This window comes from Symsagittifera roscoffensis, chromosome 9, assembly GCF_963678635.1.
Source record: "Symsagittifera roscoffensis chromosome 9, txSymRosc1.1, whole genome shotgun sequence".
NCBI classification, from domain to species: Eukaryota; Metazoa; Xenacoelomorpha; order Acoela; family Convolutidae; genus Symsagittifera; species Symsagittifera roscoffensis.
In genome coordinates, this window is record NC_087070.1 from 18,683,872 (window position 1) to 18,710,840 (window position 26,969).

General features: G+C 35.8%; 2 protein-coding genes across 2 annotated transcripts in view; one reads left to right on the forward strand and one right to left on the reverse strand.

Annotated features, from left to right (window-relative positions):
* The window catches only part of LOC134853912 (ubiquitin-conjugating enzyme E2 K-like), a 188,779-nt gene that overhangs the window by 63,234 nt on the left and 98,576 nt on the right, over positions 1-26,969 (forward strand). The gene's annotated exons all lie outside the window — the stretch shown is intronic.
* The window catches only part of LOC134854473 (armadillo-like helical domain-containing protein 3), a 36,045-nt gene continuing 21,374 nt past the window's right edge, over positions 12,299-26,969 (reverse strand). The window contains exons 5-21 of the mRNA XM_063870731.1: positions 20,298-20,390; positions 19,997-20,161; positions 19,702-19,758; positions 19,518-19,631; positions 19,337-19,383; positions 18,909-18,984; positions 18,796-18,835; positions 16,784-17,046; positions 15,553-15,622; positions 15,374-15,434; positions 15,201-15,292; positions 13,784-13,866; positions 13,392-13,518; positions 13,236-13,311; positions 13,074-13,152; positions 12,799-12,915; positions 12,299-12,565 (exon numbers count right to left, since the gene is read on the reverse strand). Coding sequence (XP_063726801.1) covers positions 12,467-12,565; positions 12,799-12,915; positions 13,074-13,152; positions 13,236-13,311; positions 13,392-13,518; positions 13,784-13,866; positions 15,201-15,292; positions 15,374-15,434; positions 15,553-15,622; positions 16,784-17,046; positions 18,796-18,835; positions 18,909-18,984; positions 19,337-19,383; positions 19,518-19,631; positions 19,702-19,758; positions 19,997-20,161; positions 20,298-20,390 — 1,659 coding nt within the window. The 3' untranslated portion in view covers positions 12,299-12,466. The remainder of the gene's footprint in view (positions 12,566-12,798; positions 12,916-13,073; positions 13,153-13,235; positions 13,312-13,391; positions 13,519-13,783; positions 13,867-15,200; positions 15,293-15,373; positions 15,435-15,552; positions 15,623-16,783; positions 17,047-18,795; positions 18,836-18,908; positions 18,985-19,336; positions 19,384-19,517; positions 19,632-19,701; positions 19,759-19,996; positions 20,162-20,297; positions 20,391-26,969) is intronic.

Genomic DNA, 26,969 nt, shown 5'->3' on the forward strand with positions numbered 1-26,969 from the left:
CAATACAAGAGTTGGCAGTCAAACAATTAGAAAGTGAAACAAAAACTATTAGGAAAACACAAGAAAATACACAAGGGTACCGTAAAAGTACAGGAAATAGTGAATAACAATTTCAAAAACAAAAACTAATTCTTACAACCTAGAATAATTAGCAATACGGCAAATTATCGGACGAAATTTAGCATGGCAAAAAATGGCGACAATTTAAAGGTCTGTTCTTGAGATATTTTAGTTGTTATCAATGCTTGTTAAAACTTTTTTCAGACAATTTATTTCCCAAACCAAGTCCCAGCTCTGCATACAATTGAATACACATATCTGCGTTCTATGCAGCTAAATCAAGAAATCGGATTGGTTTGATTAAACAAAAGATTTGGAGAAAATGAGAACGATTTTAACAATTTAAAAATTAAAAAATCAAATCACACACTTTAACTAAGCATCAAGAGAATTGAAATGAATACAATAACCACTCATTTACAAATTGTGAAGAGTTTATTTTCTCACCGAAAAAAAGTAATCGTGAAATCCTGAAAATAGAATGACATTGAAAACTTACGATTACAGAATTACAGGCTAAATTAAGTAGTCAAAATGAAGCATCTAAAACTTGCCGTCGTGTTCAGTCGATCATTATCAGTTTATAAGTCAACGTCAATTTTTGTATCTTTTCTTACAAGTAAAAAAACTCAATTGAAATTAGAATTCAAATTGCAGTCCTCTATTATCCCAAGTATTTTGTATCTGCAAAAAAAAGTTCCAGTCTCATTGTTAGTAATGTTTATATCAAAGGCCAGCCAACATAATTTAAGAGCCAAAAAATTTAGGATAGAGAACCTACAAAATGTTTCGAAAGTTCAACACAGCAAACATCAAAACCGAGACATCGCTAACTCAAAGACCCTAAAAATAGTGTAAAAAACTCAAAGACAACCAGTTCTTGTGCAAGAAGCACATAATATATCGACATTCATTTTCTAAAAAGTCAAAGTAGGTGTTTTCTGTTTATTAAAAAAAAAATCATTTTGTATGTGTTGTAATGAGAGACATGCTCGAATGCATAGACCGTTAATGAATAGGAATTGATCGACAGCAATTGTCTTGGAAAATTAAGAAAAATTTTCTCTGAATAGATCACAAATTTTTTTTCTTGTTATTTTTTTTTCGCAGACAACTGCTATTGATCGTTTGTGCTTCATTTACAATCTACGCAGCCGATTAGGTCTCTCATTACAACGCAAAAAGATATGAAATTTCTCAAAAAGCAGAAAACTTCTTTTGAAACTTTTTTTCAAATTGAAACTTTTGCGGTTGTGATTCGAACGTTCTAAAGGTTTTCTCAAAAGTTTTAGCCAGTTTCGAGAAAATCTTGTTTTAATTTTTTTAATTTTAGTCGATTTTTGAGCACATGAATGGATTTTATTACAGCAAAAAAAAAATACTTGAAGGCTTCTCTGGAGGTTTTCTGATAAATAAAAACTTGATAAAATCAAAAAAACTGAAGATATAAGAAATTTTTGAAGATTAAATTAGCAACAGAGAAAAAAAAGAACAAAATCGATCATTTTAAAGCAGATAACAGCCGAGCTAAAAATTTAGAGTTCACCCTGAATCAACAATGAATATCATTAACATCTATAATTAAAATAAGTTTCGATTGGCAACTAAGGTGATAAAAATGGAGTAAGTTATCATTGATTCAAAACCAAAAAAAGTGTCCTGGAAAAAAACTGAAAATTCTGATAATTCAACTTTTGCTCTCTCCTGGAAATCTTGTTTCCCCTCAAGTGACACTATTTGAGATCAACGAGTTGGTTCAATACAAAAATTGGCTGTCAAACAAATAGAATGATCCAAGTGAAACAAAAACAATTAGGAAAACACAAGAATATACACAAAAATACGTACTTTATCCAAAAGAAAGCGTCCAATTCATTGAAAAAAAATTATGTGATTTTCACCATTTTCAATTTAAGAAAACTGCAAAGACTTTCAAAGCATCATTGCTCAGAAACTAAGTTATGATGAAATTAAACAATGTTCCTAAGAAACTGAGTTTTTAGGCAAGAAAAAATCAAGTAATTCATCATCTAAAAATTTCTGAAACTGCAGAAGACAAGCAGTTGACCCAAGAACCCTAGCTGAGATTAACCATTCGAAAAACAGTTAAATCAATAACCCAAGCCGAGATAACCCAATACACTAAAAAACCAGGACAAAGAACCGAACACTCGTTCAAATGTTCCTCATAGCATAAAACATAATCGATATATCACAAACCCAAACACCATGAGAAAAAAAAACAAAATCAAAGATATCCCGTTGCAATGCAGGTAGAATGGAACGTTCCGAACACACTCACGAATTTTTTTTGAAATGTTATGTTATTTATGCATGAGTTTTTGGTGCATGACGTGATGAGAAAACTATACGTACGCGTAGAATTATAGAACTCCAGTAAAATATATTCCCTAAATGAGTTCAATGTTCAATGAACAGACACATGTACCAACATTTTTTTTCAACAATTTGACTTTAAAACAACGAACAATATCTCTTAAAAAATTTTTGTTTAATTTTTTTCCAGAAATTTTATATGAATGCATGATAATTTGGCCAACAAATTGCTAAAGTAGGTTTCAAAATCAGTTTTTCTGGAAAAAAACTAAGCTTCTAAAACCAATTTATCAATCCAGTTACATTTATATACTTTCAAAACACTCGACCCTTATATGGTACCCTATTTCGTATGAATAGCACTTGAGTGTGCATGGAAAAACTAAAAGACGCCCGAAGACCAAATTCCTCCATTTCTACCGTTCGGAAAAACAAAAAACAAAACCAAGCTGAGTCTCGTGGAATTTGAGATAATGAAAAAAGCCAAAGCCAAAAATTTCCAATTGAAAGATTCAATTGTTCAGAACTACCCAAAAATTGATTTGGCCAAAAAACAATATTCAGTGAGAACGATAAATTCAAAGCCTTACCAATTTACCAAAGCAAACGATTTAACAGAAAAATTGGAAAAAACACATCCAAAAACACAATAGCCAGCGTAATTAGGTATTCTGAAATGAGTATCGATTGGTAACTACGGCAATAAAAGTGGAGTAAATTATCATTGATTCAAAACCAAAAAAAAAATGTCATAGAAAAAGTTTGAAAAATCTGATAGTTCAAGTTGTACGCTCTCCCCTGCAAATCTTGTTTCCCCTCAAGTGACACTATATGAGATCAACGAGTAGTTTCAATACAAGAGTTGGCAGTCATACAAATAGAATGTTCCAAGTGAAACAAAAACTATTAGGGAAACACAAGAAAATACACAAAATAGGTACAGTAAAAGTACAGGAAAAAATGAATAACAATTTCAAAAACAAAAACTATTGCTTACAACCTAGAATAACTAGCAATACGGCAAATAATTTGACGAAATTTAGCATGGCAAAAAATGGCGACAATTTAAAGGTCTGTTCTTGAGATATTTTAGTTGTTATTAATGCTTGTTAAAACTTTTTTCAGACAATTTTTTTGCCAAACCAATTCCCAGCTCTGTATACAATTGAATACAAATATCTGCGTTCTATGCAGCTAAATCAAGAAATCAGATTGGTTTAATTAAACAAAAGATTTGGAGAAAACGAGAACGATTTTAACAATTTACAAATTACAACATCAAATCACACACTTTAACTAAGCATCAAGAGAATTGAAATGAATAAAATAACCACTCATTTACAAATTGTGAAGAGTTTATTTTCTTGCCGAAGAAAAAAGTAATCGTGAAGTCCTGAAAACAAAATGTCATTGAAAATTACGATTACAGATTTACAGGCTCAATTAAGTCGTCAATATGAAGCATCTAAAATTTGCCTTCGTATTCAGTCGATCTTTATCAATTTATAAGTCAACGTCAATTTTTGTATCTTTTCTTACAAGTAACAAAAACTCAATTGAAATTAGATTTCAAATTAGAGTCCTCTATTATCCCAAGTATTTTGTATCTGCAAAAAAAGTTCCGGTCTCAATGTTAGTAATATTTATATCTCAGGCCAGCCAACATAATACAAGAGCCAAAAAAATTAGAATAGAGAACCTACAAAACGTTTCGAAAGTCCAACACAGTAAACAACAAAACCGAGACATCGCAAACTCAAAGACCCTGAAAAAAGTGTAAAAAACTCAAAGACAACCAGTTATTGTGCAAGAAGCACATAATATATCGACTTTCATTTTCTAAAAAGTTGAAGTAGGTGTTTTCTGTTTTTTGAAAAAAAAATCAGTTTGTATGTGTTGTAATGAGAGACATGCTCGAATGCATAGATCATTAATGAATAAGAATTGATCGACAGCAATTGTCTTGGAAAATTAAGAAAAATTTTCTCTGAGTAGATCACAAAATTTTTTTCTTGTTATTTTTTTTCGAAGACAACTGCTATTGATCGTTTGTGCTTCATTAACAATCTACGCAATCGATTAGGTCTCTCATTACAACACAAAAGGAAATGAAGTTTTTTCGAAAAACAGAAAACTTCTTTTGAAACAATTTTTTAATTTAAAACTTTTGCAGTTGTGATTCGAAGGTTATAAAAGTCTCCGTTGAACTTTTTAATTTTGGTCGAATTTTGAGCGAATGAATGTATTGAGGCTTTATTTTAAAAACAGATCATTTATGCAGTGAAAAACTTCATTTTACAGCAAAAAAAATTACTTGAGCGCTTCTCTGAGTGTTTTCTGATAAATGAAAACTTGATCAAATCAAAAAAATTGAAGAAATAAGAATTTTTTGAAGATTAAATTAGCAACGGAGAAAAAAGAACAAAATCGATCAATTTAAAGCAGATAACAGCCGAGCTAAAAATTCAGAGTTCACCCTGAATAAACAATGAATATCATTAGCATCTATAATTAAATTCGCTTACAGGGAAATTGCCGGGAATCAGACTTTAGGGTGTAAAGGCGACCATGTAACCTCAACCAAGTGAATACAAGTCTGAAAGAGAAGAAGGTTTATTAATAAAGCATATAACAAAAGCAAGTAAGGCCTGTAAAAAAGCTTCTCTACGAGAAAAAATCTAGTTGCCAATCACAAGACACTTGCTCTGGCAAGTGTAAATTAGAGACGTTATGATAACGATAAAAAAAAGAGGCGAAGAACAGCTTTGCATCACTTACGATGCAACACAAACATAGCATTGCAAGCTAATGTTTTTGTTGCATCATCGATGAAAACTAGGCCAACAAAAGTCTGGTAAGTTATTGTGGTGCCGAAAACAAAATTTCGGACTCCCGGAACTTCTGAAATTTCGAATTTTATTTTGTGGAATTTCGAAATTTCTGTAATTTAAAACGTTAACACATACCTGTGGAAAATCAGTTTTACCCTTCAAACGACGCAGAATAGATTTCAAGGCCAAGCAAACATAAGCAGATGCAAATGAGGCCAAATAAATCTTCATAAAGTAGAAAAAGGTAAAATAGAAAAAACAACAGGAATAGAAAGAAAAAAAACCGCTCACAATACGAAAAAAAAACTGCTGATATCGCTACAAACCCTTAGCGTATAAACCATAATCAGACTGTAAACGTGGGGGAATTCACAATATCTCTAGGCCGGTCTTGCTCGCTATTTCACACGGCCGCAATATGTTCCCTTTGGTACTGAGGTCAGCGGGGCAACCGATTCCCAGTACTGTTCACAATCCCAAAAGGATTTGGTGGCTGGCAGCTATGTACTGTACTGTGCTGCTCGCCCCGTGATTCGTGCTCTTCCGACTGTATCTCACCCGTCAATCAATAATCGATCGCAACAACAATTCCAATAATAAGAATGAATTAAGAAATAAATATAACCAAATACAGAGTAGCCTATAATTGGCTGAAATATAAATTAATCATTCAATTAAAGAAAGGTGTGCGCGATTACCATTATTTAAACCAACTGCCTCCAGCAGTTCAATTAACACCTCACTACTAACTGACGTTCTCCTCGAAAGCTTCTTTCAGTATCAATCGTTCAACAACAATTCCGCTATCCACTAACATTCACTAACTAATCTACATTCACATTAACAAGTCATACAACTCGTTCTCACTTTAATTTGAGAATCAAGCGACTACCGTAGCTTGTAGCCCAAATTGTTCTCTAACTAACTGAGAACCAACTACTCGATTCGCTCGCATTAATTCTTCTGTGACGAGAAACAACTACTCTTAATAGTAGCCAACACCTGTTCTGACTCTTACAGGCTCTCCGGCACCCTCCAGTTCCTTATCTTTCTTTACACTTAGTTTTAGTTAAGTCACGCCATTCCCTATCAGTCCTGACATCCGCCTAAATCACCCGTCCGCACATGTTTTAAGACTATATCCCTCCTCCTGTCAACTCTGCCACGTGCCAACTTCGGTTTCTTTTATCAATCTTTTCACGCTTATTAGATACCCGGTATGCGGTAGCTGTCACTATCTTGACCAAGCAAACAAATGTCGTACGATTCTAATCAAGCAATTCCTGAACTATGTGAACTTCACCTCTCGAGTTCAACTCAACCTCCAAACCATGCTATGTTTACCCAGTGATCGCCCAAGGTCTTTATTTTAATTATCCCGTTAACGTTCCGACCTCCCAAGCGTAGGGGGAAGCCCTTTTCATGGGTAGCTAACTAATTTCAGGCATCTAAAATTTCGATCTGTACTCTATTCCAATCCGGACCTTCTAGCTATCAGGGTAAGGTAGTGCGTCTATTAGGGGTCAAATTAAACCAAGAAGTCACCTCCTGAGAGCCAAGTAAATTTACCGTCCATTCATATTATTTAGGAAACTTAACTCTCATGCTATGCCTCTATTACTACCAATTTCTTTTACCCTGATTGATATTCTAATAAAAGCGCATTCGCCAAGCTAAACTGAACCCAATGTTTACCAAGTCCACTCTGAGTTAAATCCTCTTCTCCAAGGTTGCAATGTAAAATCTATATCTCTATCAGCTTCTGCTCTAGCTCCCGATATATACGTTTTCCCCCCAATTTTTAGCAAGGTGACCCATTTTCATTTCCAGGGGTTGGGCTGGGAAAGACGCAATTTTCCGGTGTTAATATTGTCTTTCCATGCAATTTTGGGGTCAAAAAGCCCAAAGGTCAAATTCAGGTCAACCAGGGTTCAACCGGGGTCAAGCTTCTATATTTGGGTTCAGAATCCCATGGGGGTCCTAACTACCAAGTTTCATTCATATCCCATTAATACTTCACGAGTTATACCATTTCTAAGGTCCATTGTCAACTTTTCCGGGAAAAGGATATTAACACCGGAAGGAGTCACCGGAGGGGTTTCACTCACAAAAGGTCTTTATTCGGGGTCCGTATCTTATGTCCATTGCCGCAATAAAATCGATATGCCCTCGCTCATTATTTTGCGTAAATTGCCTACTTCCGGTCTAAGGGGGTGTTTTTCCAAGTGCTAATAGCTTCCGGTCAAACCGCCGGATTTGGTTCAAATTATAAAACAAGATGTATCTTGCCACTACCTATCATCCCTCCAAGTTTCATCTCCCTGCGTTCATCGGTGGCCGAGAAACGACTTCCAGAAGTTACAGGTGGGTTTGTTTACTTGGGCATAAAACCGGAAGTGGGGGTCTTAGGGGTCTGGGGTTCCAAACTTAAGCTCCCCTTAACTAGGCCTACAACATACTAGAATTTGAGCCCAATAACGCCGCTAGTTTCCGAGTTGTGGTAGGGCCATTTACACTTCCGGGGACCGTTATCACCTGCCCCCCAAGGGTCTGAGGGGTCCCGTTTTTTGTATGCCCGTGTCAAATCATTTATAGTATCGCTCCTCTGAATTTCATAAACCTAGCCACTGTAGTTCCTATTTGGGGGTGGTCCGCTGATTTTACTTCATCTGAGTTTTCTGCCATAAGAGGGACTATATCTTTGAAGATTCAACTATTTCGAACTCTATCTTTTGTTTGCTCTTCTACTTAACTTAATGACGAATCAATCTTACGCTCAGGTTACTATAGCATGTACTACAGTAGAATCACCAATTCTACACAGACAAATGAAAATAGGCAAATCTTTTTTTCTAATTTAAAACAGCCAGCTGTTTTCCAGATGCGAACCGTAGTCGTTGCCTGTAGAGCAAGTGCCCGTAGAGCAAGCGTGCTGGGAAAAGTTCAATTTATTATAGCTCCGACTTGAAAACAAGACTTGATAACGCTTGATGATCGCCAGCGTAACACAGAAGCTAAGCGGAGCTTCGCAACACTTGTGATGCAAGAAACGAATGAAAATCATGAAAAGCCTTCAGAAAAATTGAAATCAATTACTAAACGGCATGAAAGGAGCCAAATTTTGGTTCGAAAACTGTTGAGACGGAAACAAAACTTGTCATAAAAAGTTTCATATTTTTTAAAATTAAAATTTTACGAACCATCCAAACTGAAGCACATAACCACATAAAGATATATTTTGCCTTCAAAATTACGCAAAAGAATTTGCTTTAGCCATATAACACAGCTAAAACGGTTTAAAAATAACAAAAAAAAACGGCTGATTTTGAATTTCATTGGCAAAATTACGAGCTTGTGAAATTTCAGTTATAGTGGAACTATTTGAATTGGAACAAAACCCATGTTTTAAAAAGTAAACCATTCCAAAAAAAGTTAGCCGTTTCAAAAAAAAAAGAAAATTTAACTGACAGAAACTAAGACGAAAACCATAAACCCAAAACAATTGAGAATAAATAAATAGTTAAATGATAGTAGTTTTTCTTGAATTTTTTAAGAAATATGTCACATTAGGAGCAAGAATGCGTCCAGCAGATAAATGAGTCGTCTGAGAAAAGTCATCCATGGGAAAAATAAACCGAGTAATCGATTGCAATATCATTGCTTATCGCAACGATAGTTAGTTACTATTCCGAGCAAATAAACTCAAAACTTCCTGGACAAAATTTTGAAATTAGTTTCTTCGATTTTCAGTTTTTGAACAATTTGGTGTTCTTGATTTGCCCTAATTGGAGTATTTGAAGACTGGATTCAAGTAGTTGAAGATTTGAATGAATATCACTATCAGTTAAATTATTTGTAATGTTGAAAAACTACAGTTGAAGCACATTGGTGAAATTACACACAGTCTTGTTTGAGCAATAGATTTTGGTAGAATGAATAAATACCCAATCAAAAGTGACAATGCACTCCGTAAGATTAGAATTTAGAAAATCAAGACCACTAAGAAAAACTCAAGTTTAGAAATTAGAAAAAACTTATAGAAAAACTACTAAAAGCAACTGGAACCTGAACCCGATACCAATATAAATAAATGTCACAGGCACTAGAAAATTGTATGTAGTTCATGCTTATGTATATAAAAGACAGACAACATCGCATTTTATTGGAACAGACTGCCACCATTCTGTTTCAAAACAATAAACCGTAAAATAAGTTGGTCACATACATTTTTTTTAACCACATTCTATATTTTTTAAAGAAAACAAGTAGTTTCCATCGAATCTGGTTCTGCAAATTTTTTGTGCTGAACTGCCAAATTTGAGTTGAGCTTTTTTGTGTTGGACTGCAAAACAGGTGCGAAGTAATTAGAACTATCACCGTAAACTAATTTCTTAAGTATTATGAAACTGCACCATCAACGAATCAACAAGAGTTGTCAAATGACTTACGTTGATTATCATTCGGCTAAATTTTCAAAATTAAAGGTTTTTTTTTAAAGAGCGACCCCACATCAGCTTTAGCAGGTCGCAAGGTTAGCTTTTCTATCAATAGTCACATAGTAAGCATTTAAAACAGTTCTCGATAACTTTGTCAATCATAACCCCAAATCTGGCATTGGTAAATTTCGTAACTGTTGGGAATGGAGTGGGAATAGAAAATGTGTATGACCAAACTCATATTTCAAGATTGACGCATACAAATACGCTTGCGCGGAACTATGTCAAGATTTGAAGTTCACATGTTATACACAGAGGCGAAGTTGTACTTCGCATACACAAGCAAAAATATGACCGACAACGCTACCGAAAAAAAAAACGAATGAGTAAAACTTCGAGTCTACAAAATTTCTTCAGCGACGCACGCCAATTATGAGTCTACATAATTGCTAAGTGACACGAGCCAATTATGATGCATTAGCAGTACCAGTCAATTTGAAAAAAAAATTACCAACTAACATGCCTCAATTTATAAAGCGGACGCATTTTTACTAGCCTACGAAACAGGTCATTAAAAAATCTGACCCTGCCGAGGTTCGAACCCTCTTACTTTGCTGCTGGTCTTCTTCCGTACCTCTACGCTACAAAACCATGATACCTTGAAGCTAAAATGCTATTCGTAGTATAATAGTCTGTGTTAATATCCACAGCATTGACTGTACTTAATAGCTGGATCAAAATGAACACTTTCAAAATGAACACATTTTGTCACAACAATTTCAGCGCAATAATATTTGCAATTGTTTAGGTTGAAAAAAAATAAAGTTCATGCTATAACACAATCTATACTTGTGTGATAAAACATGTTATAAAAGATAAATTCACATGTTAAATGAAAATTTTTAAAATTTTTTTATGAACGTAAAACAAATTGTTTAAGTGAAGGCATTGAAGGAAACCCCATAGGATTCCCACAAACAAAATCGATTCCTACTGCAGTCCTGGAAGATATACATTAAAACAATTTCTTGCTAAGGCGTCACTTCAATTTATAAACATAGACAACAGACAATTGAAATAAGTTGTTTATTGCATACAAACAGCAAAAGACTGCATCTATTTTCGCAAACCAAAGAAAGAAAAGATTCTAGAACAACTTATGATTGACAGTGTTTTCCAATAAAGAAGCTAATTTGAGAAAACTGGATCAATAGATATTTTTTTCTGCTAGAAAATCTGAAAACTAAATTCCTCTTTTGAAACTAGAAGTTGATCACGTTTTTTGTGATAGTTACACTTATTCTGCTCAATAGAGGGATTTGCTTTCCTTTGACAAAAAAAAGCAAGGTCAAACTGAAAAGAAACAGAAATTCAAACCGTTTCAACCAAGCAAATGAAGTGCAATGAAAAGAATTCATAAGTCAAACCGCGGAAAAGTAAAATTGATCCTAATTAAAATTTGAGCCATTTCCTGAAAAAATTATCAAGACCTATTTAACAGTCTGAACTAAGTTCCTCGATTTTTAAGAAAAAATTTCTGCCATTGAACGAGTAGCAAATACCGGTCCAACTACTCTATCCCTGCCACATAATGACAAACGCTGAAAATAAACAGACTTAACCTGATTTAAAGGCGGATTACCATTTCATTTGAAACTGGAAACAGAATTTAAAGCTGAAATCAAGAATCCTCCGTTTTCTCGAAACCAAAGCAATTTTTGTGAAAACTCTGAAAGTTGAAAAGATTCAACTATTAAGTAAAAGTCACAAATGCAACCATTTGAAAACAAAAATTAATTGCATTTCACACAGAAAAGCTAAAGAACGGTAAGAGGAATTTTGTTTGTTTTAAATACGAATGCATGAATTTAAATGAAGTATAGATTTTGTATTTTAAAAATCTCCCAATATACTCCGAAATTTTTTGTTATTATTTTACAGCAAGCAAGTTGCGTTTTACGAATTATTTGATGAATTAGAAAAAAAATCAGCTGTTTTAACTTATTAGTAATCAAACTGTTGAATTAACAACGCTTCCAGCTGCAAAAATGCCACCAAAATTATAATATTTTCGACTTACGTTGAAAAAAAAAGATTCATAGTATATCTCTACGATTCAGTTGTGCAATGCTACTTAACTCAATAATTTGAGGGTTTTCTTTGATATATCTGAAAGCTCACAAAGAACCACACCCTACGCCATAGTTCTTTTTCAATCGAATGTTTTTAATGCTCGAAATAGAGCGAGAACTATCTTAATTGGGAGTGAATATGCGATTGAATCAAAAAACCAAATTCAGCTATCTGACAAATCTTCAAATCAACTGACTGACTTGACAGAATCTGTTTTAATTGCGAGAGCTGAAAATTTTTCCAATATAATTTTCTTGAAGAAGTTTTGCCAGGCACTTAGTACGATATTACCTTGCAGCTAAGTTCGAAGAGTGAAGGGACTTGCTCGCTCCTTTACACAATTACATGCACAGAGACGCGCTTACACAAACACGCACGCAGATATGCTGCGAATGGATGATTGAGTTACTCTAACACAACTGAGCGGGCAAATCCTGCAGTTTTAGCTTTCAACTATTGATGTTGAAACAAAAAGGCTAGCTAAATAGATAATTTTTCCTGACCACGAGTATAAACTAGATTATGAAAAACTTACATAGTTATTTTTGGATTCAAATTCAGCATATGCCTGTTACCCAAATACATTTTGCACTGAATGATAAAAATTTGTTTGTTAGTTTAGGTTCATTCGTTGTCATTATTCGGTTAATGAATAGCGTTGCTTCAGTATCAGCTGTGGTCTAGAGTACTGAATGAGTCCAATAATTCTTGCTGTTCCATTGTTGTGATCGGGAGTCCCACTCGGCAGTCGTGAATTATTGTCCTCATCTAAACAATGTATCAGTCTAAACTCTTAAATGGTATCAGCGAACAATTTAAAGCTCGTCCGTCATTTCAGTCTACACACCAATACTAACGTTAAATATTATCGTGAAACACCCTTTAAAAGCTCTTAAAAAACTGTGCTGAAAATATGGCTATTTTCCGAAAAAAAAATCAAATTTCTCTGCCTCTCACAGATTCCTGCCAAACTTTTTTTATATCTAAAACCTTTAACTCACGAGACTGGAGAAGAAGGGGACCTGGTGTGGCTTCTCCGTGTACCTGTCGTAGTGGTCCAGACTGTCCTGCATCCGGAGGGCCAGAGAGTCATAATTGTCACGCACGATGCCCAGTACCTATGAAAAACATTTCTACCAACTTCAATGGATAAAGTCAGATAACCATACTGTTGTCCCGTAAGCACAATTATGACTGACGTTGAACGTGTAAAATGCAAAAATTTGTCACTAATACCTTGAATGCAAAGTGGATTGTCTAAGTGGTATCCACGTACCTGGTCAATGCTGAGAGAGGAAAGATTGTTTAACTCCTGGAAATCCTTGATACGGGGGTTGAAGTGCGCGATTATAGATCTAAACAACCACATCAGTTATTCCGCGAAATCGTCTGCTTTGTTTCAAATTATGTAACTCAGTTCTCTTAAAACCATATTTACCTTATGTTAGTTAGAGAATGCATAAGGCGGGCTGCTGATTCGTGCAAGTTACCATTCGATCGAACGTGCTGCAGGGCTAAAGTAATGATTCTCAAGGAAATTACTGCCATCACTATGATTAAGAAATGCTAATTGTATAAAACGTGATTAACCTACCGACAGCATACATATCGTCAAATGTGTTATACATGCGTAGTATCTCGTAGTACAGTTCATCATATGAGGAGGGACTTGGCAGAAAGGCGTCTCCAAAAGTGATAAACAGATTCAACACGCCAACTGCCTAAATCACGAAAAAACCTTTATGACCTATGTTGATGTTCTTTAATTCCATTATAGAGTATTATCGAGTACATAGACTATTCTTCTAGATTCGAAGTTAAATTTTTGGACTTAAGTTAAGTAATTTTTTTGAGTATGATTTATCGATCAATAAAACTTGATGACCCAACACAAAGTTGTTGTTTGTTCTTGTAGAAGGGGAATTTTAACATTATGCGACTTAAACAGAAATTGAATCAGTAGTACATGTGAAAATAAATACCTACCCGAAAAGCCAGGTGGAATATGTCAAAAGAATCCAAAAGCTCCGAGCTGTTCGCAACAAGAAACTTCAGAAAGACGATAAGCGCTAAAAAATAGAATAAAAATAAAGCCTCTCAAAATACAATTTTCGATAAGCCGGAGGAATTTATTGAATTGAGGCAGTACCGGATTTACGGGGGGGGGGGGCTTTTTTCAGTGATTCGGTCTTCTGCCAACCCAAAGGGTCCCTACCCCCTATGTACTTTTTGAGAAATACATTTCTGCCTGACTGGCTTTAAAAATTTCCCTAAAGGAGTCAATATATATACTAATTTTTAGGGGAGCTCGCGGCGAATAAACGCAATTTTCGGCCAATATTCTCCAAGTGCCTAAAAACGATTTTTTCTAAAAATCGCCTGCGGCGCAGAAAATTTGGTCGAAATAGGGTCTTCATAGTGATTTGGATTTGGGAGAGCTCAGAAAATCTATTTATTAGACCTAAAAACACACATCACAGTCACATTCATGCCAAGAACTCTCCGTTCTATGTAATTGATTTGTAATAAAAATATGTACTCGTAACTTTTTACGATAAACTGGTGCTTGGAGTTAAAGGGAGAAAACACAAACAGAGCACCAACTTGACAAAGCTGCACTGAAGACCACACTTTCGTATAAAAAAATGAAAATATTCTGATCGAACAGTTTGTAACTTCTGATAATATAGGATGATTTCTGGTTTTTAACACAAAAAAAATTCAAAACAAGAACTATTGTTACCAAAAACTAGTTGAAACAGAAACAGAAAAAAGGCATGTAGCCTTGGAACAATCTATAATTTTTTTGCGAGAAACAATATTTGTATGATATTATGCTATTCGTGAAATTGTAAAATTTTGATTTATTATTATCCACAGGTATTGAGAAAGCTGTCAAGTTCCTCAAATTTTCAATTAATAATGCTGATTATGTTGTTATGCGTATATGAATGCACATAGATGCAAGATGCACTCAAATCTCGAAAACAGCAGCTGATTTGGTGCGGGGGGGGGGGGGGGGGGGGGTCAGCTGACGCCTTCATCTTTCTCTGGGAATCAATTCCTTGATCAACCAAAAAGTTACCCCTTTGGTAATATTTTAGAACAATTTTGTGACGCCTTTGGCGCCAATATGTACAAATTTTGATTGAAGAGAGCGCGCCAAAAAACCGCAATTTTTGGTCAAAACTTTCCAACATGTGACTAAAAACGTCCCATTTTGCCTGTTTTTTTTTTCAAAATTGCTTGCGGCACAAAAAACTTTAACAAAAAAGGGTTTTTGATTTGTGCGAGCTGAGAAAATCAAATTGGTCGGTTTCCTAATTTTTTTTGAAAATCCATTCCCTTCCCCCGCCCGAGGAAATCCTAAAATCCTAGATCCGCCCTTGCTTAGATAGTTTACCTTGCCATAACAGCTGCCATTGGTATCCGAGTAACCTGATTTTGTTCTTCTTCTGATGGCAAATAATTCGGTACACTATTGCAAGACTGAACCTAAAACAATCGCGAAAACAACTGACTTTTGGCCGAGATATTCAAATTTTGTTTTTAAAAACTGTTCTGGACTACACTCACGCGTGTAGTTCGTATGGCAAACTCTTTTTCAATTGCGTTGAGATGAAATTACACAGAAGATCTGAATGAAAAACAAAACTCAAGAAACTATTTGATTCTAAATATGATTTCCATTTGGGGTTGTCGATCTATTAAAGTCTCAGTGAAGTTAAAACTTATAGAAAAATTTAATAGCTTACCAAGTAATGAGACAACAAGTGGAACTGATTTGCGAGGTCTTTCAGCTCCCGGTTTCTTATGTCTCATCGGCTAAACAAATTACCGCGTTTACCGTACTTTCTATCCCAACAATGCAAAAACTATTCCTTTCTACTGCTGATTTACATTATCCGGACAAAACGTATAAAACTTGAAATTTAAAACGCGTTTTTGTTCCAAAAATGGTTGATTTTAGACAAAAAAAATGAAGATAAAAGTTGCTTAGAGTTTTAGCAGACAATATGGTGTAATTTGCTTTTCGAAATTCGGGCCCAAAATTTTACCTCAAAATGGATTATTTCAGGCTTTTTTAGTCAATCAAACTTACGCTGAAACTACCAGGTCAATTTCTGATAAAATTATATAACAGTGAGCCTCTTATAGAGCCCAACGCATTTTACGAAAGGTTTATTTTAAGGTTTATATTTCTTGTCTATCAAACAAAAATAAATTAAAACACTTTTTGGAGATTATACCCATCCTCAAGTTTGTTGGGCACTATAAGAGGCTCTTTTTTATATTTTTCTTTCAGTAATTAACCCGGTAGTTTCGGTGTAAATTTCAATTGACTAAAAAACCAACAATAATCCATTTATGGGGTAAAATTTTGGGACCGAATTTCAAAACATAGCCAACAGACAAGACAGTTGGAAAAGAGTCACAGATCGGAAGAAGTAGAAAAAAAATAATAATAATTACTTATTTTTTTGAAAAATCTTAAGAATTTTACGGAAAAAATAGATACCCTTAAAGCTCTTTGAGTTACTAGAACAATTTATGATTAGAACTTTTTTGATTAAATTAATTCAATTTGAGAAAACTGGACCAATGGGTAAACTTTTTAAACCACTGGGAAACCTGAAAACTAAATTCCAAGTTTTTCGTGATCTTTACACTTTTGCTGTTCCAAAGGAAATGAAGTGAACTCAAAAAGAAATCATAAGTCAAACTGCGAAAAAACAAACTTGAGCCTGAACAAAATTTGAGTCTGAACTATGTTCTTCGAGTTAAAAACAAACTACACCATATTAATTTTACCAAGCACGTTTTGTTTTCATCATTTTTAGTCTAAAACCAACTCAATTTGAGAAATATGCGTTTTATATTTCAAGTTTCATAAGTTTCATCTTCAATTTTTGTTATTTTCAGTTTATTTATCATTCAGTTTCATTTTCTATTTTTGTTAGTATTATAATGGTTTTAACTGCTCACTGGCTGATAGAGGTTGACCCTGAATGTGATTGAGCTGTCGTGTAAAAATGTGTTGGCGTACTGGTCTTCCACAATACATGTAACAATAATTAGACACAATTTGGAGTTTGCAAACTTGGCAGGGTCTTTAGTGTCGTTCATTATGTATGACATGTACTCGAAGAAGGAGACTAGGATGTTACTCGGTTCTGCACTCCCGTCCACGCCTACTCCCCCACTATCACCCTGGGCACTGAGATGATTTTGTTGATCTGCTTCGCCACCTTCGAACATAATAATCAGTAGTTAGAGACGAAAACCTAACGCGTTAAGCTTAAGTTAAACATATAACCTTAGAAGACATAATTTTTACTCGTTTTTCTTAATTGGGTATATGCTTCACATGTTGAATGTTTCTACCAACGTTTTTTTGAGTAATCAAACTATTGAAAGATCAACTTATTTATTTATTGAACAGCCAACTGACAGTTGTGAAAAAGTAATGAACGTAAGCAAACTGAAAAAAAAAAAACTTGTTTTTTCAAAAATCTAAAATCTTCAACTTTTGAATTTCGAAGAAAAAATAGATGGATATAAAACTCTTTGAATTTGTAGAACAATTTATGGCGGACACTTTTTTGTTAAAACTAACCCAATTTGAGAAAACTGGATAAATAGGTAAAACTTTTATTTCGCTGGGAAATCTGATAATTAATTTAATTTCCATTTTAAAAATTAGAAGTCGATCACGTTTTTTATGATCTTTACAATTTTGCTGTTCGATGGAGTTTGCCTTTCTTTTAACAAAAGAAATGCGCTGAACTTGAAAAGAAATCACAAGTCAAACCGCGAAAAATCAAAACTGAGCGTAAATTTAAGACTTTTTCCTGAAAAAAAATCAGCAAAACCTATATAAGAGCTCTCAGTACGTTCATTACTCTTAAACATTCGGCATCCTCGAAACATTTGAAAGGACTATATGTTCATCACAGGTGCATATCAGTCCCTTCGTTATATACCCCACAAGTTGCTATCGATACATTCGACATTTGATATATATGTTTCACATACAAGCCATACTCTGGAGAGCACAGATGCAAATTTCAGTCTCATTACGAGTGAAGAGCTCATACCCGATTTATTACTCTTCCCATCTAAAACTTATTTGAGGGACCTGGATTTGTATACAAAAAAAAACATGCGGAAACAAAAAAATGCCCGACTTTTCTTTGAAAAATTTCAATATTCGAGTTTTAAAGAAAAAAGCGTATCACATTACAGCTCTTTGAATTTCAAGAACCTTTTACTTTAAAACAGGAACCTGTTTAATATAGAACAAAATCAGTTTGGAAAAATTTGATTTAAATGTAATTTTAATATGCTCGGAAATCTCAAAAAAGTGACCGAATATTTGCGCTCGAGTTGGTCTTTTTTCTCTAGACAAACTTCGAAATTTTAAACTACCATTTTAGACGAAATTATCTTATACCATCTGAAAGGTATCGATGCCCTGGACTCAAAATTTAAGATAAAATTCACCCACCTCTGATCATTTTTCGTGAAATTATGCGGGTTTGAAAATCGCCAATTTGGGATAACAAAGAGGCATTGTACATCGTTCGTTCTATAACGGTCAAGGGACAAAATAATCCGGCTTAGAAAACGTTCCACGGGGATTGATGCAGACTATTCAGTCCATTTGTTACGGTTTCATAAGCGAAACATAACGTGGGGGATGATTTCAGAACAAAAATCATCCCCCACAATATTTATCTAATTTTTCAAATTGAAAATTATTAAGGGCAGTAGGATATTTCAGCGCTTTGCCCAGATACAAGCACCCTTGTTTTGTCTTCAATTCAAAAATCTAACCGCGAAAAAAAAAGTTCCTGAAAAAAGCGAATAAACACGCCTTAGATAAGTGTCTTCACTTCTTTTATTGACACTTAAAGACAACTGAATACAGAGTTTATCCACGCTTTTGGTGGTCGGCGGAACAAAAAGATGAGATTAAAATTATCAAAATCTTATACCTTGTTGATCAGGAATATTCACAGGCTCGTCTGAATGATTCTAAAACAAATTAAATTGAGATAATTTGTTAAGATTTGCTGGGCACAATATATTAAATAAATCATGAATTTACCCTCGTTAGTACTGAGATGAGATTTCGGTTCAGTTGAACACCTTCGTATAATGCAAACAGCAGCGCATCGTTCACGCTATGAACATTAAGATGAAATTACTACCAAGTAAACTTCCGTTTTCAAAACAAACTAAAAATCACTAAAATCTACCAGGCAAATTACCAGCATACGAACTGTTTAAATCTTCATTATTTATCAAGCATGCGGTTGACCCTTATTTAAAACTACTAGTCGCTAAATTTAGTTTTTATGTTTTTTGGGTCCCCACAAATAACGATCGCGGCTTAAGATAAGAACTGAGAAGTGGAACCATCAAAGCCTTGAAAGCCGAGCAAAATAATTCTGCGTTTTGGTACGGATAATAAAGGCGACTATTTAGGAGCCAATCAAATATTTAAATCCACTCGATGTATAAAATACAACTTACCTGTACTCATCCAAAGTTTTGTCCTCTCCTACCAGCAGGTTCGTGACCTTAAACAATGTGACTTCCCCACAGGTAACAGTTTACACAACCACAAATTTCACACTCAGTAATAAATTAATTCCAAAAAATCGTGTCAGGAAGCAAGATTAATGATTTTTTTTGGATGTCTGATGATGCTTACCGCATTGGTGACTGAGAAAAAGAAGCCTCCTCTATTCGAGTCCTGCTGCTGTTGTTTAGTGGAATAATTTGCGTTGAAATCCTGTAACACCTTGTTAATAATTTGTCCCAAACCCTGAAACAAGAAACTTGCGTATTGCTTTAATGCGCTGTAGATCCCGCGTCTATTAGTGATAAACACTCACATTTAGGGCTAGTTCGTTGTCGAGGATAGACAGTTTGACAGCATACGGATTTGCAGTCTGAAAAATCGTAAGCATCCAAATTATTATTTTCATGTCAGTATCTTTTTTGATCTTGTACGAGATTTACTTTGCCGACAGTTTCAATAGTAGGGTATAATGATCGATACAAGATTTATTTTTGGACTGGAAATCAGGAGATTTAATTGTGGGAATTATTTGTCTACATCAGCCAAAATTAATGGCTTGATAGCCCTCGATAGTTGGTAAACCTTAGAATCAATGAGCTACTCCTTACATCGTATTTGCGGTAGTTGATGAGAATGAGCAAAAGAATGACCGCGTCTGTGCCCACATCTGTTCTGTCTGCAGTTCCACAAGAGAACAGCTCACATAGGCTCTCGAAGATGCTCACCCGCATGAAGTAGTCTAGCATCGGGTTCTGGTTCACATTGTCTTTTGTCTAAAAGCGAAATGAACGTCCATGATAAATGCAAAACTTTCAGGTTGATCTGCACAGAACCATAAATAAAAATAAGGGAAGATTTTCTCAGCCTAACAACTTTTGCCATATTTGTAAGCAATCGTAGATAATTTACCGTGGCGACCACAAGAGCCAAACGGACAGCCCTCTTCTTCAGTAGCATTGAATCGCTTCCACTGATAATTTTACCAATGCATCTGATCAATTTCTAAATATGAGTTTTATTCAAAATATTACCTCATCGGGCTGAATAAAGGTGAAATTAACGCAACGTATTTAGGCACAAATAGTTAAATATGGAGATGGTATAAAAAATAATTAAAATGTTTTATCGAAGCAGTAAAACCGTGCCGAAGTACAACAGTCCCGAAAAAAGATATGGTTGTTCAAGTGCCGAAAATGATCTGGAATACTGTTCTTACTGGTCCACAAAAACACTGACAAGCAGGCCCCGGATGCTATTTAAATAAATAATCCCTTACAAACCATCAAATTAGTTGAAGAAAAGTTAACTAACCTCGCGTTTTTACGAAGAATTGCTGCAGGAACAGCAAAAAAAATCATTTTCCATGAAGTCTCTTTAAAGATTTTTTTTTATAGCTTCTAACCGCATCCCCCACCATGAGATCACAGGCCTTCGGCGTTTAATTTTAAAACACTATCGGTTTCCTAAAGAATTTTAATGAAATAGTTAAAATGAAGCGCATCTCTATGATTAGTTCATTTCCTTCATTTTCTCAGAAATAGTTTGTAAATTTCAAAAAATAGTTATTGAACTTAAATCCGCGGTCTGCTGACAAGCATTAATTCGGTTACGTAACAGTATTTAGGCATCCGCGTATTCAGACGCGTCAGTAAGCAGACACATACTATATTAACCAATAAGAATCGAGACAAGGAAGAAATGAATAATTATTTATTTCGTAAGTTTGCTTTCTCATCTCCATTCTGATTGGTTAATATGGTATTAGTCTCTTTAATGACGAGTATGTTGCTGTTGTTGTTGTATTGACTTCCCAGTAAACTGGAGGGCATTTTCATCCCATTTTCATGCGTTAGAAGATTGTCCATATAGTTCGACAACTAGCACAATCACAGCACAGCTGCCATATGCACATGTTGCTGCTTGAAAATAGTTCGTTGACGTATCTCCACATAAGGGCTAAAATTCGTTTTCTGAAGCCTTTAGAATTTCAATAATCCACGTGTACGGCAATTCGGTTTGCGATTATCGCTGTCCGAAAAATGAATTCGTGTCTGGTTTTCTTCAGGGTAAATATTTCTAATATCCGGTTGGTTCCAACGATTATTGAACTGAACATTGATGTTGTGTTCGCTTTGATCTCAGCATAGTTTTGAAAAGAGTAGTAGGTCATTCAATTGCATGTAGAGTGGGAGCGGTAGGACATTCAGCAGGCGCAGCTGGTCCGTGTAGATCTATTTGATAGTCCCCTTTTGGAACGATTCGAGTTTTTTCAATTCTTGTCTCGAGGGGGCTGAGCAGTGTGTTCCGTAGATTAGTTTTGGCAATAGAATAGACTTGTAGAGTCCTAGTTTTACGTATTGTCGGCTACGTTTCTACGTAGGCAGAAGGGAAATCTGTTCGCTTTTTTCAGGCGTTCATTTATGTGAGAACTCCAATTCAGGTTTTGGCTGACAAACTCCCAGGTCTTTTATACTTGTTTTTTGCTCAAGTGTGATTGCATTTAAAATCAGAGTGTTCAAATTTCCTCAAAATTTTAATTTGTGCGCATTTGTCTATTGCTAATTGCATATCGTTCCCATGAACCCAATATTCAATTTCTTTCAAGTCGCACTGAACTTCGTTTGTTTCGTTGACGGCCAGGATTTTCGGATCGCCCGAAAAGATGAAGGGGTCACTGAATCTTAGTACATCGGGCAGATCATTTATAAAGATGCAGAACAACAGGAGCCCCAAAATTGACCCTTGATGAACTCCACTAAATATTTCTCGTTCTACAGACGAAGTGAATCCGATACGAACAAACTGTTTGCGTTTGTGCAAGTAATCATATAGAATTTCCAGAAAACAACCTTTTACACCAATACAATTTAATTTTTTCTAGTAAGAGTTTGTGCGGTACTCTGTCGACAGGTTTTCAGAATCAGCATAGAAGGCAACTACTTCCGACTTGGGATCTTTTGTCGATTGCTGAGTACATATTGTTCAAATAATGTAGCATATTACTCATAACGAATCTCTTTCGCACAAACCCCTGTTGATTTTTCGTTAGATACATCCTGAAATGTTTGTACAAAGGATTATAAACACATTTCTCAAAGGTTTTACTATCAATACAAAGTAGTAAAAGCGGGCGATAGCTCTCCACATTTCTGGGATCACCCTTCTTGAATACTGGTGCTAAGATGCTGGGAGCTTGCGCAGGCGCTTCGTTTTTAAAGAGTTTGTTCAGAATCAAGCACATTTGTCTTCTGGTTTGATAGAAGAACGTAGGCGGCAAGCCATTTGGTCCCCGCGTTTTGGCCGTATCAATACCATCAAGGAGACTTTTGATTACATTAGAAGAGATAGAGAAATACTTAGAGTCGGTGAGTTAACGTCAAGCGTGTTCGCCAAATCATTCATGTGAACGCTTTCTCTGGGTGAGAAAATAGATTTAAAGAATTCATTGAATAAGTCTGCCTTTTCTAGGGGAGTTGACGCTGTGTTTCCATTGTAGCGAAGAGTTGCTGGAATAATAGCGGATCGGTTGATATGTTTTAAGTTCTTATATATGCTGTCCGTGTTTCTTGTTCCAAAGACTGAATTTTGATAACATATCCTGTCTTCCTCGCACAGTTCATTTACTTGAGCCTTTAAATTTAGTAATTTTGGTCTCCAGTAGCTTGTGGGTAGTCTTTCAAGTAAACTTCGTTGAGTCTCTAAAATTTTTATTAGATTTGAAGTGATGCATTTTATCCATGCAGGAAGTGATTGCCTGAATTTTGTTCTTTATGGTACAAGTTGTCGTACAAGTTGTCTATGTTATCGTACAAGTTGTCTATGTTTTTGTAGCAGTTGGGTTCGAAAAAGTTTTCTTCCATGCTTTCTAAGACGGCACTGTAGTCACCCGAGGTATAGCTGTAGAATTTTTCTTTTGTTGGAGAGACTTCAAGGTATTTCAATTGAACGGTAGATTTTAAGGAGGAAAGGTCTGAACAGTCATATATCTTGTCAAAGTCATCGACGCGAGTAGAGAAGACATTGCAATTTTGGTAAAGTAGAACATCTAAAGTTTTCATGCCACACGTTGGAAATTCTACGCTTTGCCGGAACATTGTCTTCGAAAAGATCTACTTTTTCTTGTTCATTAGTATCCGGACTCAAGAAGATGACCCACTTTGCGGAGGGAAAGTTGATGTCGCCACATGTTATGGCTTTACTGCCTTTTGGGATTTTCACCAAAAAACTTTTGAAGTCCTCGGTTTTTTTATCGATAGCGGCTGTCAGATGGCGGATTGTAGAAAGAACACAAGTATAGTTCTTCGTTTGCTAGATTAATCAGGCAAACCAGGAAGCTATCGACGCCACTTTTGAGCGCTTCACAGTTTATACTATTTTAACGGCAATAATGACACCACCACTGGGATTGTGAGATGCTTCTTGTTTTCGGTCAGATCGTATAATAGCGTAGTCTAGTGGAAGAAATTCTCAGTTGAGAACATTGTCGTTTAGCCATGTTTCACAGACAGATATTAGATTGTAAGAATTAGCTTGTATAGCATTAGCGAAATCAAAGCGTCTTTAGGAAGTCTAAAAGACTTTGTAAATTTAGCTGTAGTATCTGTAGACTATATAATCAAGCATTTGGGGCGGGCTCGTCAGAGAATGCTACCTTGACCCTGTCGTTGTATAACTCAAGTAAGAGAGCTCTGGAGAGGAAAATATTCATCTCTTTCAATTTTCCCTTATGTTCAGTACTTTTGGGCAAAGTCAGGTTGACGCTGTTTGGTTTTGAGGGTCACGAGTAAGGTCATCGGTTTCTTTCATTCAGCGTTGAATTTTCCCAAGTTCTTAGTTCAATGAATTCAGGTTCACTTCCAACGATTTTCATCACGTTTGTAGTTTTTTCGTATGTTGGGACAAGATTCTGGTGCGCGTTTTGTCTGGATTTTCGTCGATCCCTTGTATTCTAAATCTAGTTTCAGTGTTGTTGACGCTTTTGAATCGTTCTTTAGGTGTCCGAGACAGGGAACCGGATTCTTCGTTTTTGAATTTCTTTACTACTTTTGCATAGCTTTCCTCCACTTAATTGCAGGTTTTCAGTGTAGCTTCGTTTATCTTCTCTTCGACAAGCTTAGCCACTTTTGACTCTATCTGTTCGATTTTTGGTCAGCATTTTCATACCGACTAGCCACGGTATGACTTTCGATGAAGTTATCGCGTTCATTATTGCTAACGCAGATGTTACAAAGTAGCATGGCGTTTTGTCCAAGCTCTTTTTTGCCATTGATTGCCACAGGGGTTGGTGCAGTACAAGCCGGCTAAAGGTGGAGGTTGCACCCGCAACCAACACAACTATAGGATAGGTTCCGGCCATTAGGGAAAAAGCTAAAATCTTCGGACGCTATGTAGACGATATCTTGAGATCTGTGCAGAGTGACTCTATCAACAGCATCTTAGACAGGGTCAACACGCTTCATCGCAACTTGGAATTTACCATCGAAAGGTTGAGAGACAACGGTATCCCTTTTCTGGACATGTTCGTAAAATTCCAGGATGCATGTGTGAGTACGAGTTGGTATCAGAAACCCACAGATACTGGACTGATCCTTTCCTTCAGAGCACTTGTACCGATTGGTTACAAACGCAACATGATTCAGGGCTGCATTCACCGCATCTATAATGCCACATCGACATGGAACAATTTCCATAATGGTATTCAAAAGGCAAAGAAGATACGGGAAGAATACCCCAATTCGAGTATCCACCCCAATTCTACGAACCCATCGCCAGAGAAACTATTGATAAACTGCTGGGGCCAAAAATCAACATCACGGACAGGCAGAATAATGACAAAGGCCTGTCAACAATGTTAACTTTGCAATACAGAGGCTTTGTGAGTGACACGTTTAGAAGACGTTTGAACAATATCACTCGTGTCCCTGTTATTTTCGCTACCCGGAAACTAAAAACTGCTGTCCCCTCTCTAAAATCCAAGATCCCGAATCATCTCTGTAGTAATGTGGTGTATCATACCACTTGTCCTGGCTGTAAAGCCAGCTATGTTGGGCAGACAACCCGACACTTCACCACACGCCTTAACGAGCATTCGCGGATCTCTACTCCAGTGGGTGCACACATGACACAATGCGTTGGCAACACAGAAAACTTGATGGCAAATATCATAGATCGATCTAACGACCCTATCAAACTTTTAACGCTTGAGGCCCTCCACATCAACCGACTCAAACTAAGAATCAACAGAAAAGAAGAATACAGATCGCGCGAACTAACAGTCAAGGTTTAGAAAAACATCTTTATTGTCCCATCAAAGATGGCTTAAAGATATCTATATATTTTTTAGATCTCTCAGTGCTATTTTTATACTGTTTTTTATGTTTTTCATTTTTGATTTTATTTGTGCTTGTACCATTTGGATTGTACGTTTATTGTTTTTCCTTTTTTAGACTGCTGATGATTGTAATCATTCGAAAACGTTCTCTTAACTAACATTGATTGTTTTTCCAGAGCAACGATAGGATAGTTCGCCTTTGAAGATGGCGTCCTTACAAGTTCTCCAGGTCCTACACATCCTCAGAAACAATCCCGACTCTTCCGAGCCACGGAGTTAACCGGCGCTGTTCAGAAAAGATATTGTATAGAAAAAGAGAAGACCTACTAGCTTTATCACTGAGCTGCGTCTGCAAGCTGCTTTCGCTTCTTCTATGATGCTCGTTTGTTTTTCAGCACGATTTGGTTTATATCGTAGTCAAATCTTCTGATAGTTGTCACATTTATTTCAAGACAGGGCTTGAGATGTAGCTCCTGGTAGAGAGTTGTGAGCTCAGGTTGTTTTTGCTTCTTTTTGGACAGGTCTTCTGTTAGATGCAGTATAGGAATTTTGGTATTTAACAGGTCCTTGAAGATGTCATCGGCGTATTCTCGTTGAACGTACGTTAAGCCAACAATATTTGGGATAGCGCCAATTTTTGATATGAGCGGATCTATTGTTAGCGGTACAAGTTATGGTTTTCCGGGGTTGTTTCAAAGGAGACCAGAATTGTCCGAAGGATACCAGGGATAGTTTGAACCAGGACGCTTCTTGTTAGTCGGCTTCTCACGTTGGGATACCTGCAAAGGGCTCTGTCCAGTGAACTAGCTCCAATCGTAGCAATTATAGGGGCCACTACTGCTGCCCGTAATTCAAATTGTATCTTAAACTATTTAATAATGAATTCTACCTGAAACTATGATTACGCGGTTGTCTAGATACTTACCGCACTCCATTGATTCAAATCGACAGAATTTGAAAAGTTAATAATGGCCATTATAATTGGTTGCCTGTCATTAAGCAAAACGGTCCAAGAACTCAAACTATTTGCAATTATCCTCAATTTTTGGCAATGTTCAACATATTTTCAATTTCGGCTATCTTGTACTTCGGCAATGCTGTACTTCGGCACATGGGATACTTTAAAGAAGAAGTTTGCAATAATATTTATGCACAGAGGGAATATAATCTTGTTTTTGTGATGAAATTGATATCTTTACAAGAACAAAAAACCAAAAAATGTAACATTCGCCCGGAAGATACATATCGAC